Source organism: Penicillium psychrosexuale (assembly GCF_028828465.1).
Source record: "Penicillium psychrosexuale strain IBT 29551 chromosome Unknown utg000004l, whole genome shotgun sequence".
Lineage (NCBI taxonomy): Eukaryota > Fungi > Ascomycota > Eurotiomycetes > Eurotiales > Aspergillaceae > Penicillium > Penicillium psychrosexuale.
Genome location: NW_026643189.1, coordinates 6341297 through 6355048, shown reverse-complemented (window position 1 = coordinate 6355048; position 13752 = coordinate 6341297). Strand labels below are relative to the sequence as shown.

At 48.9% G+C, this 13752-nt stretch overlaps 6 protein-coding genes across 6 annotated transcripts; 3 read left to right on the top strand and 3 right to left on the bottom strand.

Annotated features, from left to right (window-relative positions):
* Nucleotides 1-302: 302 nt before the first annotated feature.
* Nucleotides 303-2419, bottom strand: N7518_008299 (pseudouridine synthase PUS2; the record flags this gene model as incomplete). The annotated part of the gene is made up of 4 exons (XM_057189226.1): nucleotides 303-540; nucleotides 612-1838; nucleotides 1898-2087; nucleotides 2158-2419. The coding sequence occupies 4 exons, from the start codon at nucleotides 2417-2419 to the stop codon at nucleotides 303-305; spliced, it is 1917 nt and encodes a 638-aa protein (XP_057040929.1).
* A 412-nt stretch (nucleotides 2420-2831) lies between these two features.
* N7518_008298 (putative transcription factor TFIIE complex alpha subunit) lies at nucleotides 2832-4314 on the top strand (the record flags this gene model as incomplete). Its single annotated transcript, XM_057189225.1, has 3 exons — nucleotides 2832-2926; nucleotides 2979-3074; nucleotides 3153-4314. 3 exons carry the CDS (start codon nucleotides 2832-2834, stop codon nucleotides 4312-4314), a joined length of 1353 nt encoding a protein of 450 aa, XP_057040928.1.
* A 1216-nt stretch (nucleotides 4315-5530) lies between these two features.
* On the top strand, nucleotides 5531-7163 carry N7518_008297 (cytochrome P450; the record flags this gene model as incomplete). Its single annotated transcript, XM_057189224.1, has 4 exons — nucleotides 5531-5624; nucleotides 5671-5699; nucleotides 5778-5987; nucleotides 6060-7163. The coding sequence occupies 4 exons, from the start codon at nucleotides 5531-5533 to the stop codon at nucleotides 7161-7163; spliced, it is 1437 nt and encodes a 478-aa protein (XP_057040927.1).
* A 681-nt stretch (nucleotides 7164-7844) lies between these two features.
* Nucleotides 7845-8912, bottom strand: N7518_008296 (uncharacterized protein; the record flags this gene model as incomplete). Its single annotated transcript, XM_057189223.1, has 1 exon — nucleotides 7845-8912. One exon carries the CDS (start codon nucleotides 8910-8912, stop codon nucleotides 7845-7847), a length of 1068 nt encoding a protein of 355 aa, XP_057040926.1.
* Nucleotides 8913-9724: 812 nt separating this feature from the next.
* On the bottom strand, nucleotides 9725-11954 carry sit1 (putative siderochrome-iron transporter Sit1; the record flags this gene model as incomplete). The annotated part of the gene is made up of 9 exons (XM_057189222.1): nucleotides 9725-10098; nucleotides 10163-10222; nucleotides 10279-10560; nucleotides 10614-10671; nucleotides 10727-11146; nucleotides 11204-11308; nucleotides 11357-11497; nucleotides 11553-11636; nucleotides 11712-11954. The coding sequence occupies 9 exons, from the start codon at nucleotides 11952-11954 to the stop codon at nucleotides 9725-9727; spliced, it is 1767 nt and encodes a 588-aa protein (XP_057040925.1).
* An 830-nt stretch (nucleotides 11955-12784) lies between these two features.
* N7518_008294 (uncharacterized protein) lies at nucleotides 12785-13545 on the top strand (the record flags this gene model as incomplete). The annotated part of the gene is given in 3 exon segments (XM_057189221.1): nucleotides 12785-12801; nucleotides 12813-13282; nucleotides 13337-13545. 3 exon segments carry the CDS (start codon nucleotides 12785-12787, stop codon nucleotides 13543-13545), a joined length of 696 nt encoding a protein of 231 aa, XP_057040924.1.
* Nucleotides 13546-13752: the final 207 nt, after the last annotated feature.

Below are 13752 nucleotides of genomic sequence, written 5' to 3'. Positions count from 1 at the left end.
TCATACCTCACGGATTTTACGAATTCTTGCTGTGTTTTTTGCCCTATGATGATTGTGGTTGTTCGTGGCGTTTCTTTTGCTCATGGTGAGCCGGAGTGGGATTTATTTCTATGAAGGGTGGCTTTGGACGGACAGCTCATCTACATGCATTTCGCAAGACTATTTCCGAGCATTGAGATAAATAGTTTCTGGTCTTGAGATCTCAAATCTTTGAGTGGATTGCATTCAACAAAGTTCGTAGCGCATTATTTTGTTCATTTTGTTCAATGATAAGAGTAACACGTATCTCTATTTTTTTTTGATTAACCCTCTTGCTCTCCGCCAGCTGGAGCATCGCCCTCATCTTCTGATTCAACCTCCACAGCAGCAAGTGCATCCTGCTGAGCCCGCGGAGCGCCGCGAGTCTTCTTAGCTTTGGGGCTGCCGGGGTCAGCAGCGTTAGGTGCGGTTGCGAGTTTAGTCGCTGGAATGCCACCAGAAGTAACATAGAGGAAGTAACCTGCGGGGAAGTGATCGATATGGTTGAAGAAAGAACCAAAGCTACAGTCAAAGTCAGTATTGCCATCTTAATGCGAAATCAAACGAGGACGTTGGTTGGAATAATGACATACCCAGCACTTTGGTCCTCCTCCCGGAAAATCCGATCATAGATCTCCCGCTGCTTGAACTCATTGATCTCCACCTCAAACTTCTGGAAATTGATCGGCTGACGGTCAAGACCCTGTGCCTTGTTATTGTACGCGTCGAAGATAGGCCGCTCAAGCAAGAGGCCCAAACCAGGCGCTTTGGGAATAGCAATGCGCTCAGGACCATAGGTCTCGGTGATCCGGTCTGGATGGCAGCCTGAGCGGACAACCATCGTAGCCATGGCGACCATCTTACGGATCTGGTGCATCATGAAACTCTGCCCATGGACTTTCAGACTGAGCCATTCCGTGCCGTCGATGATAATCGGCGTCGTGTTCACCTTGAATGACTTGATGTGCCGTTTCGCCGAGGGGTCGTTGTGCGTCTTCTGGATCGTGTAGTTATGGAAGTTCTTCGTACCTTCGTAGCGGTCGAGACATTCTTGCAGGCGGGCGATGCGTGAAGCGGGAGCGCGGTAGGCTCGTTTGGCGGTGAGGTATGCTGCTTTGATGGCCTTGATGGCATCGGCGATGGCTTTTTGGCGGGGGTCCATGACAAAGGGCTTTGAGGCCTCTGCGTCGGCCGGCTGTTTAGTCATGGGCTGTTCGCTGGTCTCCTGCTGCGCGGGTTGCTCGGCGGGGGCCGAAGAGACATCCTTCTCTTCTGTGGGTTGGAGTGCATCGCGGGACTCGTCTAGGTAGAGAGACTTTTCGACGATGCGGCGGATGTCTTCAGGCAGGGTTTCTAAGATCGGCTTGATGTACTCTACATCAGCCTCTTCCCAATAGCCTGCGACCTCTTCCTGTCGAGCCGTGACTGCATCCAACTCGCCTGCCTTGTCGGCAAGCTCGATGATTTTCTTTCCAAGATAGGTGCTTGGGTGAGGCGGCAAGAGACAGTGACTTGGCAGCAAATATTCGTAAACTCGGGAGTCGCACATCTGGTAGCAGCTGAAACTTTTGCTGGTCACTTCGTAGCCCCAGACACGAATTTGGGGGCTGAGCTGGGCGTTGATTTTCTGGATTATATCTTCATCTTCGACGATCATCTTTAGTGACACAACATTTCCAGCTGCGTGGACACCCTTATCTGTGCGGGCACAACGGACGAAGGAAGATTTCTTGGGATCTGCCGCATTGGCTTTTGAAACTGCGCCGACGTTGACGAGGGCCGTGAATAGATCGCCTTCAATGGTGCGTTGGTGCTCGTTCCTATACCAAACCTTGTTAGCGCAAGGATATTACCTTACACCGAAGCAGAAAAGACTTACAACTGCATCCCGGAGTATCCAGTCCCCGAGTACCCCATCAGAAGCGCAACCTTCTTTTTGGGGCGGCGCTCTTCGCTGTCGATCTCCTCCTTGGAGAATTGGGTAGCGTAGATCGGCAAGCTGACATCTTCGCCGTTCTCGATCTTGCGACGCTTGGCTTCGGCCTTGTCTTCATGACGCTGTCGCTTATCTATCGCTTGGCGACTTAATTAGTTAGCCGACAATGCGAAGAACGGGAGGTTACAATTGACGCAACATACCTCCATTCCGCTCGCCCCATATCGCGGTTCTTACGCCTTCCACCACCTCCGCCTCCTGTTCCTTTGTTGTCGGCCATTGTATCCGCTGGAAGATCTCTGATAGCTCCGCACGAGGTGCAGACGGGTCGCGCCAGAAAGAACGGTAAAATTGATGACTAATAGTGTGGTTCCAGGTGTTCTGGGGAAGCGATCGAATTAGAATTGAACCTATAGGCGCAGTTAGGATCCCAGAAAGGTTCCGTTGGAGAATCGAGGCACACATGAAATCAATTTTCGGGGCAATTTGTCTTCGACTACGCCTCACGCGCGGTTCATCTTTTCCCTGATCTGGGTACTAGTCCTATAACGGCCTAGTGTGTGGATAAACCAGACTAGCCATATATGGTCACATTTACACCTGAGGAATCAACTTTGCATGTGACGTGAAGCTCCGCGCTTTTGAACCGGAATTGTAACTGTCCTTCTTCAGTCAATCAACTGGTTCAGCGCGGTCTGTCGCTCAAGCGCAACTATACTTCTGTCGTGGACCCCTTCACTCCTTTTGCTGCCTTTGATTGAAGCATGCTTGTCTTGTCCACTATCTGAACACTGCGACTTATCGCCTTGCGCTCCAGTTGAATTCTTTCCCGACCTTCTTCCCGACCACCATCTTTTGCTCCGAGGCTTCTGCAACCATGGAGCTTTCAAAGACACTTATACGAACTGTGGCGCGTGCCTTTTACGAGACCCGTCACATCTTGGTCGTTGATGCGCTCTTTCTACATTCAGTGTATGATGAGAGTTGATCTCTGTTGATTGGTCACTTTGCTGACCAGCTACAGTCTTCACGCTGAGGATCTAGCCTTTTTGATGGGAATGCAACAGAAAGATCTTCGCAAGCTTTGCGCCAAGCTTCGAGAGGATCGCTTGATCGGAGTGTATGTCACTTCTCCCTGACGTGATCTACAACAAAGGGTGCAAAACACAAAGCTGATCTAGTTCTATTTTGATTTTAGGAGCACACGCGCCGAGATCCGCGATGGCTCTACTCGCCCAGTCAATCGGGAATACTATTACATCCCCCTACACCCGGTTGTCGATGCGATCAAATTCAAAGTCTCCAAGTTGACAGCTATCATCAAAGCGCAGTACACACCGAGTGAAGAGCGCAAGGAATACATCTGCGTACGATGCAAATCCGAGTGGACCGAACTGGATGTACTGAGTCTGGTTGGAGATGAAGGGTTCGAATGTCAAAATTGCGGCGCCATCCTGGAACGAACGGAGGATGTCAAGGGCGCGGAAGGGATGGACCGTACGGGCCACGAGAAAAACAGTAAGCTTATGGCACAGCTAGATAACATGCTCAAACTGCTCAAGCAGATTGACTCGGTCGAAATCCCGCCGAATGATTTTGAAACAGCGTGGGATCACAAGGTGGAGGTTATTCGGAACCAGAATACACACCCAGTCCGTGCCGCGATTGCTGTTCCGCCCAAGGCCCAGGATATCACACGTCCTAATGCCAAGACGGATGCCGCTGCACTGGAGATCTCCCTCACCTCAAGCGAGGAGAAGAGTGCTGCCGAGCAGGCCGATGAGGCCGCTCGTAAAGCAGCATTGGAGAAGCAAAACGCACTTCCAGTTTGGCACACACATTCTACGGTCAATGCAGCCCAGGTTGGCAGTTCTCAGATCAAGACCGACGTTGGCACTGTAGTGAAGCCTGAGCTTGTGGACGAGGACCAAAAACCTAGTGTGGATGCTTTGGACGACAAGGTCGCCGCGTACTACGCTGAAATGGAGCGCGAGAAGGAACTGCAGGCTCAAGCAGATGCCAGTAGTGCAGAAGATGATTCAGATGAAGAAGACTTTGAGGACGTCGAGGGGATCTCTGGTCCAAGCGGACCGGCTACGCCCGCCATGGCTGGCGGTCTTACAAGTGCCCCTACTACATCTTCTGGGGGCGCTGGCACCAAGCGTGAACACGAACCGGCCGCCAGTGTCCCTCCATCATCAGTTGGGACTCCGTCTGCGCCTGCCGACGATGGACCTGCGGCAAAGAAAATCAAGGTCGATCCTGATATCAAGCCTGATCCTGATGTTAAAATTGAGGCTGAGGTTAAGAAGGAGGCCGAGGAATCTGATGAGGACGATGAGGAATTTGAAGATGTATAATGAAACCATTAAAAAAAGCCAACATTGGCGCTGGCGCCGAATAATTATGGCAGACTGTGGAGCCCTGGAGGCTTGCAAAACCATTGAAATCCCGCATAGCCATAGAATTACATTTTGCCCAATTTGCAAGACTTCAGAATCAAGTAAACTGACAATTGGATGACGAGACAAAGCAAGTACACTGGGTTTTAGCCGGTAGATTAGACGTCTTGTGAGCTTTCCATTAAGGAACGCCAGGTATTTCCAATCCAAATCAAGATTCGCAGGCACGCGACATAGTGAAACCAACTCCCACCACAGAGTACGGCATACCGAGTTTCCTTCCCTGGGAAGCATAATTCCGAGACGTGGTAGACTTTTAAGCTCGCCGCCAAAGAGCTTTGATAATGGTTTGAAAACACCCGTAATCGGGGCGGGTGAGAAACTTATCGCTGGCAAAAGACTCATAGAAGGTCCAATAGCAACATGGAACGCACATCAAGCCTAGGGTAGGCTATGCATGCCCGTAAACCGCTTGCCGTTAGCTAAGTCTAGCGGTTTAGTTAGTGAATTTCCGTTCGGAATCTTCGGGGTTTCGGCGAGCCTTGGGTTGCACTGGCGTACTTTTGTGGAAGTCAACGGATACGACTGATTGGAGGGTTGTTTGCGTAAGATAGTGGGGAAATGTACAAGTCAGAGAGCCCTTTGTTGCAATCCAGTAGGTATGCCCAATGAAAGAGATTAAAGATAATCGAACAGGAGGGGAAGTAGGAGTACTCGCTGATGCTTTTGAGCAAAAACCAGGACCGATTGCTATGCTATGTAAAGAAGCCATGTAGCTCCCCTACTTAGAGGTATAAGATGACGCTGTAGTAACTCTTGCCCTCGCCGGCTATTGCTAGCTCTGCAACACAAAGAAACGCTCTATCATGACTTGGCTAAACGTGAGATTCTTACGTCCCAATTGAGACGTCCCTGCAGCCATGGCGGCGCTTGGTAAAATGGCCAGCCGGAGACATTTCAGTTGAGCTCGGAGTTTCTTATGTTTTGTTCGAACTATATATTCAAAGTCATTTCCATTATTTGGATTTGGTATAGGTAGAAACACATCTCAGTAAACATGACGGCGACTGCACTATTCTGCCTATTTCTATTGGCAGCTACCAGTCTTTATGGCTTGGGTCGAGTTGTATACAATGTCTTATTCCATCCACTGCGAAACTTCCCGGGGCCTTGGATGGCTGGAGCCACATCGAGTTGGAAAGCATACAAGGAAGTTATAAAACAAGAGTCGGCGGTTCATGAGCTCTTTGCTCTCCATAAGAAATACGGTATGAATGAATGGTATCTATGAGAAATCCTCTTGACATTTAATAGGTGATATTGTCCGCGTTGCGCCGAACGAGGTGAGTATTCATAAGCCCAGCAGCCTACACTTCCCTCTCTGGGTTATAGGGCTCAAACAGGTTACTTACCTCTCACAGCTCCATTTTGGAAGCCCAGGCGCGTTCCACGATATCTACCATAGCAGCAAAAGGTGGGACAAGGACACGGGTCTTTATCGAACCCCCGGGGTCTCATCTGGGTCATTCACGTTCTTGAAATATGCTCAGGCAAAAGAACGACGGGAGGTGATTCTTCCCATTTTCTCCAAGAAAGCCATAAATAGTCTTGAGCATCTCGTCTGGCGAAACGTGAGTATTGCTTTGCTTCCGTTCACTGGCAACCTATCTTTTATCCATTGCTAATTCACGGTTTCTAAATAGGCAAATCGTCTTGCATCTTCTATCACCAAAACAAATGCCACAGAAAGATCTATCGACCTACTCTACGCATTCCGTTCCTATACTCTCGACACTATAATGTGCTTCACATTCGGCAACTCCGTAAACGCCCTGGATGCGCCGGCATTCAGCGACCCTCTCATTCTAGCCATGGACGCCAGCCTTCGTATACTGCCTCTCATGAAGAATTTCCCCATGATACGAGACCTTATATTCGCCGTGCCACCGGCTCTAGTCATGCGCCTTATCCCAAACGCTCAGAAACTAGCTCCACGCCTATACCAGGTCCGGGATCTCGTCCAACAACAGCTTCAAGTCGTCCTAAACTGCCCCTCGAAGCTAGATACCGTGCCACACCAGACCCTCTTTCACCGAATGCTCGACCCAGAATCATACCGGAGCAAGGAAGTCCTGAATCTAACAGAACTACATGACGAAGGCTTCACACTCATCTTCGCGGGCGCCAACACAGTAGCCGACACGCTGCTCATGGGCCACTGGCATGCAATGCAAAACCAGACTTTGCTAACGCAGCTGAGAAATGAGATTTTGACTGTCTGGCCCGACATCGACAAGCAGCCATCCTTGACAGATCTCGAGACCTTACCACTCCTCACGGCAACTATCAAAGAATCCCTGCGCTTTATTCCATCTGGCGTATCGCTAACGCGTGTCGTACCACCAGGCGGCGCTGTGATAGCAGGGCAACAGATCCCCGGTGGGACGGTGGTGGGGATGGCTATCTTACATGTGCATCAGAGCGCGGAAGTATGGGGTACGGATGCGCTTGTGTTCCGACCGGAACGGTGGCTGGAGAGTTCAGATCAGGCAAGTGCCCGGAATGGGAAGAGTGAATTGGATCACTGGCTCGTTGCTTTCAGTCGGGGGCCGCGTATGTGTTTTGGTATGAACTTGGCTTGGGCGGAGATGTACATCGCTTTCGCGACTATGGTTCGGAACTTTGACTTGACTATTGACGGCACAACGGCCGAGGATATGCAATGGCGGGAGTGCATTGCAGCTTACTATCCTAATAGGCATTTGCATGCGTGGTGTCGCCCAGCTGGGCTCGGGAAGGTGAAGTAAAGAGTTGGTGCTTATATAGCTTTGAGTTCATGAGCAAATACAAACTTTCTCAAACACGAGCAAAGTTTCTGGACTCTAAAATCTAGCCTGAATGCATGTTAGGAACGAAATTGTAAGACCCCAGTCGAAAGAAAATAATGTCCTCGTATTTTGAATATGCCAGCGGGTTTTTGCTACCACGAGTCACTATCATAAACGTAGCAGACGGGTAGGGAATTTCTTCATAGCCAGGTTACTAAGGTCAAGTTGAGACTCACTAATCAAAGTCGGCCGCTATACTTGGCCGCTCCTCCGATGCTTGATAGTTCTGACCAGTTTCGGGGGGAAAGAGAAAAAGTAAGGAACATTATAAAGTCCGATGTGCTGATTTGCGATGTTTTGCACTCTTAGTATCACGGAGTTTGATAAGCTGGGACTTGAGTGTTATACGCCCTTGTTCATGCCTACTATTATCATAGAATTCCGCCATCATCGTGTCGACCGCGGAGTCTGCACGTGAAATAGGAAAGTAATAAGAGAAGCTGGAAGGTCTACTATCATAGGATACCTAATATAATCAACCCATGGCAACAAAGAGCGGACTGACAAGCATTGCTTCAGTGTAACCATACATTTATTAATCGTACTCTAAACGAAAAAAAAAAAACCAAATATGTCCCTGAGAGCCCAGAGTCAGTTGTCTTAGACCGTAACTCTATTAGCCTTCAAATACTCATAATCCGGCATAGAATCTCGCGTGGCCTTCTCAAGCAACTCAGCAATCTCATCCCCAAACTCGACACGCCACTTAGCAACTTCCTCATCAATATTAACTGATAATGGAGCCTTGTCCTTAACAACACCAGTCGACTCCTGCAAAGTCGACAACATGATAGAAGCGGTATTCTTACGAAACGCTAGCTCCCCAGGCTCACCAACGTTTGTACTTTCAGACGTCTCGGATTTTTTCTCAGAGCCAGTCCACTCAAACCGCATAGACGCAGTGTCCAGACCAGCCTTCTCACAGAATCTAACCACAGCACCGGGGTTATGAATCACGTCATTGGCATCAATGACCAAAGGCGCGACAGACTCATCCGGCTGCTCGAGACACCAATCGAATAATTTCCGCGTCCATTTCATGCTCATGTTCTTGATCGACACACCCTTAATGTCGTCGTCTTCAATGATACCGGCTTTAGACATCTTCTGCATAGCACGGTACATCGATGGCAAAGCTAGTGCCGGATGACGGATGATGAAGGCCAGCTGCCAGGTGCGCAGGTACTCGTCCGGCATGACAGTTTTGTTATTGGCAGAGAATGTCTGCGAGGGTCCGTAGCGTTCTGGCGTGGATACATTGAACTCTTTCGCGTTCTCTTGCTCTTCGGTGCTGTTTATGTTCCCCGCGAAGAAGCAGGGGTTGAGGATCCAGAAGGCGTGTTCTTTGGCAAACATTATCTTGTTATCGGCGCGCGCTCGGCTGGAGTAGTCTTCTAGCTCGTTGAAGCACCGTTGGATGGCGGCTTTGGTCTCGCTCTTCTCATCTATTGTCCATTGTTCTAGCGGCTTGCCGATGCGACTATCCTTGCTGGCTGTCATGAATGCATCGTAGAAGAAGTAGCCCCCCTTCGGATTGGTGAGGACATTCGGTTGTTTGGGGATGTTGAGGATCTTCAGGAGAAGATTCGAGGCGGTGCGAGGCACACTGACGATAAGGACTCGGTGTGGTTGATCATTGTTCTCAGGGGTGTTGGTAGTGACAGCCATGGTGGATGGCTTTTTGATGTATAGGATATGGTGGCTGAATGATAATTAAGCTTAACTTGCTGCGAGGCAATGAGCGTGAGAAGAGATGGCTACATTCTGGAGTCGGATGGTGTCATCTCACTTAAATAGATTCGACTCACCTTGACCAAATTTTCCCTGGCCCCTCTTTATGCATGCAAGTGGACCGAATTCTGACCTCCATGTGGTATTCAAAGTCCGACGCGGCGGGGGTTGAGCAGATAGTATTTCCTAAGGGAATCGGACTCGGTATCACCCGCTCCGGTCGGTGTTTGTCGCTGTTTATAAACGCCGAGAGAGGGTCGACGATGAGGTCCTTGATTGGACTGCAGTAGTGATCGGCAATTTACATCTTGAAGAAACAGCAATGGTACGAGGTATGTCTCAGACCTCGGCCTTCCCATCGGAGGGTATGATCAGTCGCGTCGGATGATACGGTCCGTGGTCACTGATCGACATGGGTTAGTCAGTGATGTGTTTTGCCTTGAGTTATACACTTACGTTATGCATTCATCTGTCACACATCTGTACGTCGTGAATACAGGCAGTGGCAGTGTAGAGTGGAACAGCAAGATTTGAAAAATTGAGGATGTTTTTGATTCTTAAGGCTGGTCTGGAGCCTCGAAGGCCCAGTCAGAGACAAACAAAACTAGATATCGAGTTTGAAGTACAACATATGAACCGCTAAAGATCCGGTGTCTATGACTTGACAAGGTTATCTTGTAGATATACTAAGCCAATACACTAAAGCATACGTTTCCGCAAAGTCAACCCGGCTCTTACTAAACGTACTTTCACCGAGGAAAGTCAGAATCACCGCTCTCACTCTCTGCCTTAACCAGACTCTGCTCCCTCGTGAGTGTCGGGTTGCGAATAACTAAGGCGAAGGCAATCAAAGGGACTGTCAAGCAGATACCCGTAATACATAGCAGACGCTGCGTTTTCTGGTAGGCGAGAATGACGTTGTCTCGGTTGGGAGTACCCACGGGATTGACCGCCGCAAATGCAAGAGGCTGGGCGTAGACATACGCAGCGAGTGTTTCGTTGCCGAGTCTATGATTCAGTTCAGAAGGCAAGACTTGGTTCCAGATCGCACCGGAGACAGTATTTCCAAGTGCGCTGCCGATGTTGTAAGCGGCGAGGTAGATACCAGTTATCACGGCAAGATCTATGGGATTGTTAGCCCTAGAGTCTTTTGTTTGGTAAAATTAAGCCCGTTGGCGAGTACTAACGTTCGTGCTTAGACGCAACCTGAATGCTGGCTTGAGCTGGGTAAGGGAACATTCCACCAGCTAGGAATTTTCGTTAGATAATTTGAAGCAACGCTGGAATGTAGGTGATAACCCACCAATACCCAGCAGAACTTGCGCACCAATGACACCTGAATGGCTGGAGTGCGCAACGCCACCTCGGAAATAGATGAGGATTCCGAACGCAACCATGAAGAGGAGGGTTCCGGCCACGATGAAGGGCTTCAATTGGCGAACTTTCATAACAATGAGGCCGAGAATAACGCCAGTAATAACAGAAACAAAACTGTAAAGAGATGTGATCCGAGTCGCACTGAGAATTGATTCGTCGAAGCTCACGTAGAGAACTGTGTACAGGAAATCTCCTTGCAGGTACCACGCTACACAAATGTTAAATCTCGACCATGGATGGATGGTATCCTGAAGGACGTACCAGTGTTGAGCATAATGGGGATTCCAAGGGCGCCCCAGACAGCACGGTCTTTGAGAAGCTAGAGCCGAATCGAGTTAGTAAGAATCATAAATGGCTTCAATCATTTGACTTACCTTGAATGGCAGCATCGGGTATTGGCAGGTCCTCTCCCAGACAATCCAGACCGGGATCAGCAAAAAGCCTATGATAAGTGGCGCAATTACCTTCGCTGTCTTCCACTGTGCACTTACGCCTCCAGCGAGGGTGAATGGAACAAGAATACATGCCAGCATGGCAATCAACAGAATGTTTCCGACGATGTCCAGATGCCAGAACAGTTCTATAGCCATTTTCTTTTTTCCTAGCAGCTGGAGAGAGCTTTTGTAAGATTCAAGTGCCCCAGTCTTCTTCGCGCGTCGGTTGACGATAAAAAGGACTGCAATAAGAGGGAGAGCACATGCGGGATAGATTATAGCAAACATGCCGATGCCCCATCGCCATGTGGTGACCTTGAGAACGGCATCAGTCAAGTTGCCGCTGATCCAGGTATTGATCTAAAGGAGATTCATTAAATTAATCAGTTAGCATGTAGGAGTACGTATTGTACGCACAATAAACGGCAAGGCCGGGATGTAGGAGAAAAGAAGACGAGATCGGCTGGAAGTCACATCGGCGATTAGAACTTCGACCAGAAGCATAATACTGGTGTATCCAATCTAGACAATATTAGACACGGGCCAAGATTTCATGCGCGTATATCTCACCTGGTAGATAACAGCCCCCGCAGCGAAAGCCTCCAAAGTCGTTGCGCATGCCTCCACTATAGTACCCACAGTATAGAAGACGATCGAGAGAAGGATAAGTTCCACTCTGCCGAATACATCTGCAACCTTTGCCGCAGTGGGCTGTGAAAGAATAGTCAGCTGCTGTGATGAATTGTTCGTCTCTGGATATCCATACCTGTGCAGCAGCAGCGATGACGGCTCGGAGAACATTGATGGTCGCAAGAAGACTGTGTTCGCCGTAACTCTGAGTAGCATAGGGCTGTTCAAGGCATGAGGTGTTAGTATGCTCCATTCTCGTCGATATGTCTTGACGTCAGAACTGCGATATACGTACCTGGTACGTGTAACGAACAGTTCCATCCAAGCCATACACATAGGCGATCAAGAAAATAGCAATAAAGAGGAAGATCCGATCCCAAAATCGGAAGTGTGATGTAATAATTTCGATACGACGAACACCCGGACTACCTTTGCCTAGCAGGCTGACAGGCTCACCAAGTGGGATGGCTTGGTTGCGGGGCTCCTTCGAGTCCTCACTGACGCGGTGGTCAACGTTGGTCTCATTAACGAGGGACATGGTAATCGTGCAGAATCAGGTCTCACTCGGATTACCTATGTAGAGAGGAAGAACATAGGGGAAAGACCAGAGAAATGAAAATATGACTGCCAAGAAAAAAAGTCCAAGATAAAACTGCTCGCTCAATCTTATCTGATGGGCCTGTCACCTGTCTAGGTAAGTACCGAGGCGCGCTAGGAGCGTTTGCCTGGGAAAACGTCCACTCACGCAGCTTTAATGTGGCCCACCTCGTATAGAGCCATGGCTCAGGGTTGTTATTTGACACAGATTTCCCGCTCTGGGCTTGGCTAGTGGCAATTAGTATAAGTCTGTGGATATTGTATCGGATGACTTCCTATTCTAGCATAACAACCTCGGGTCTTGAGTGAACGTGAAGAGAAGATGTCGCGGCTGAGCGACTAACTGTCTCAGTATAGAACTACGTCCGTGTCGAAAGAGAACATTGTTTTGTAAAGTGTATAACAAGAAGAAATAAAGTGAACCCTGTTGAACCCTGTCTCTGTCCAGGTGGAGCCCTGGCCTTTGGCCCCGGACTAAATCCATTACGTAAGAATAATGCCCGGGCCGCACACCACATGGCTGGTCCGACGCGTCTTGGCGGACGTGAACCTCGCACTCATACAATTACTTCCGCTGTCATCACAATCCAGCAGATTTCACATCCAATTGAACTGTCTTGGTCAGACTTTCTGCAATGATGGCTGCTTCCTGGCCAATTTTTCCACTGGAGCTTTGGTTGATCATCTTTCAGTATCTTCGCGACGAAGAAAGCCCACAACATATCAGCAGGCTCGCACAGACATGCAAATCTTTTCATCAAAATATTAACCATGTTATATATCAGTCTGTATGATTAAGACAGGCAGAGAATGCTCGCCGTTTCGCCAATACTGTGTCCAGTCGCCCAGACTTGGCAGCACTTGTCAAAGAAGTGCGACATGCCGGTGATATGGGCTTTGCAGACTTTGCTGGCTACTCCGACTCTTTCTACGAAGCGCTCACCAAATTGAAAAACCTACAAACCCTGGTCATGAGAGATACTCTCCGCCCAACTAACGAGTACACGCCACAGGCGGCATTACTGGTAGTGCTTACCGAAATTTACTACGAGGCCCAGGATTCACGGGTGAGCAATTGGTGTTTGGAAGATTTCATGATGGATATGGATGATCAAGGCTACCCTCTTGGCGATGCGTTGGATCCGTTTGGCCTTGGATTCCATCCTTGTGAAGAGGACTTTTCACTCCAAGGCTGGGCGCAAGAGCTGGCCGAGTCCACATATTTCAGCCGAGACTACCTCAAGGACTTGATTCCCGCACTGCGAACATGTAAGTTGCCCAATTTCGGGGCTTGTCGAAAATATCTATTCTTACATAGGACAGGTCATATTGGAACTGATTCTCCTGACCCCGAGACGGATATCTATCACTCTTCTATCGATTTTAATGAGACAATTTTCGCACTGCCACATTTGCAAAAACTCTGCATCACTGGCGCTAAATTTTGGAAATTTGGGTTGCAAAAAGCACCAATTGACAATCGTGCCGCGAGTCTAAAAGAGTTGCTGCTTCTCAACTGTTGTGTCCGCTGAAGATCTCACGCTCATGGTTCGATTTCCACGTGCCTTGGAACGGCTTACCATTAGAGTTCCTATGTCACTAAAATTTCAGTACGAGGAAGACGATTATGTATTCTTCTCTGAGAGATTGAGTTTTCAGCATTCTAAATCCTTGGAGTACTTGGATTTAGACATTTATGGAGGCGCAGATCATGGCCTTGACCTCAACCCCTTTGATGT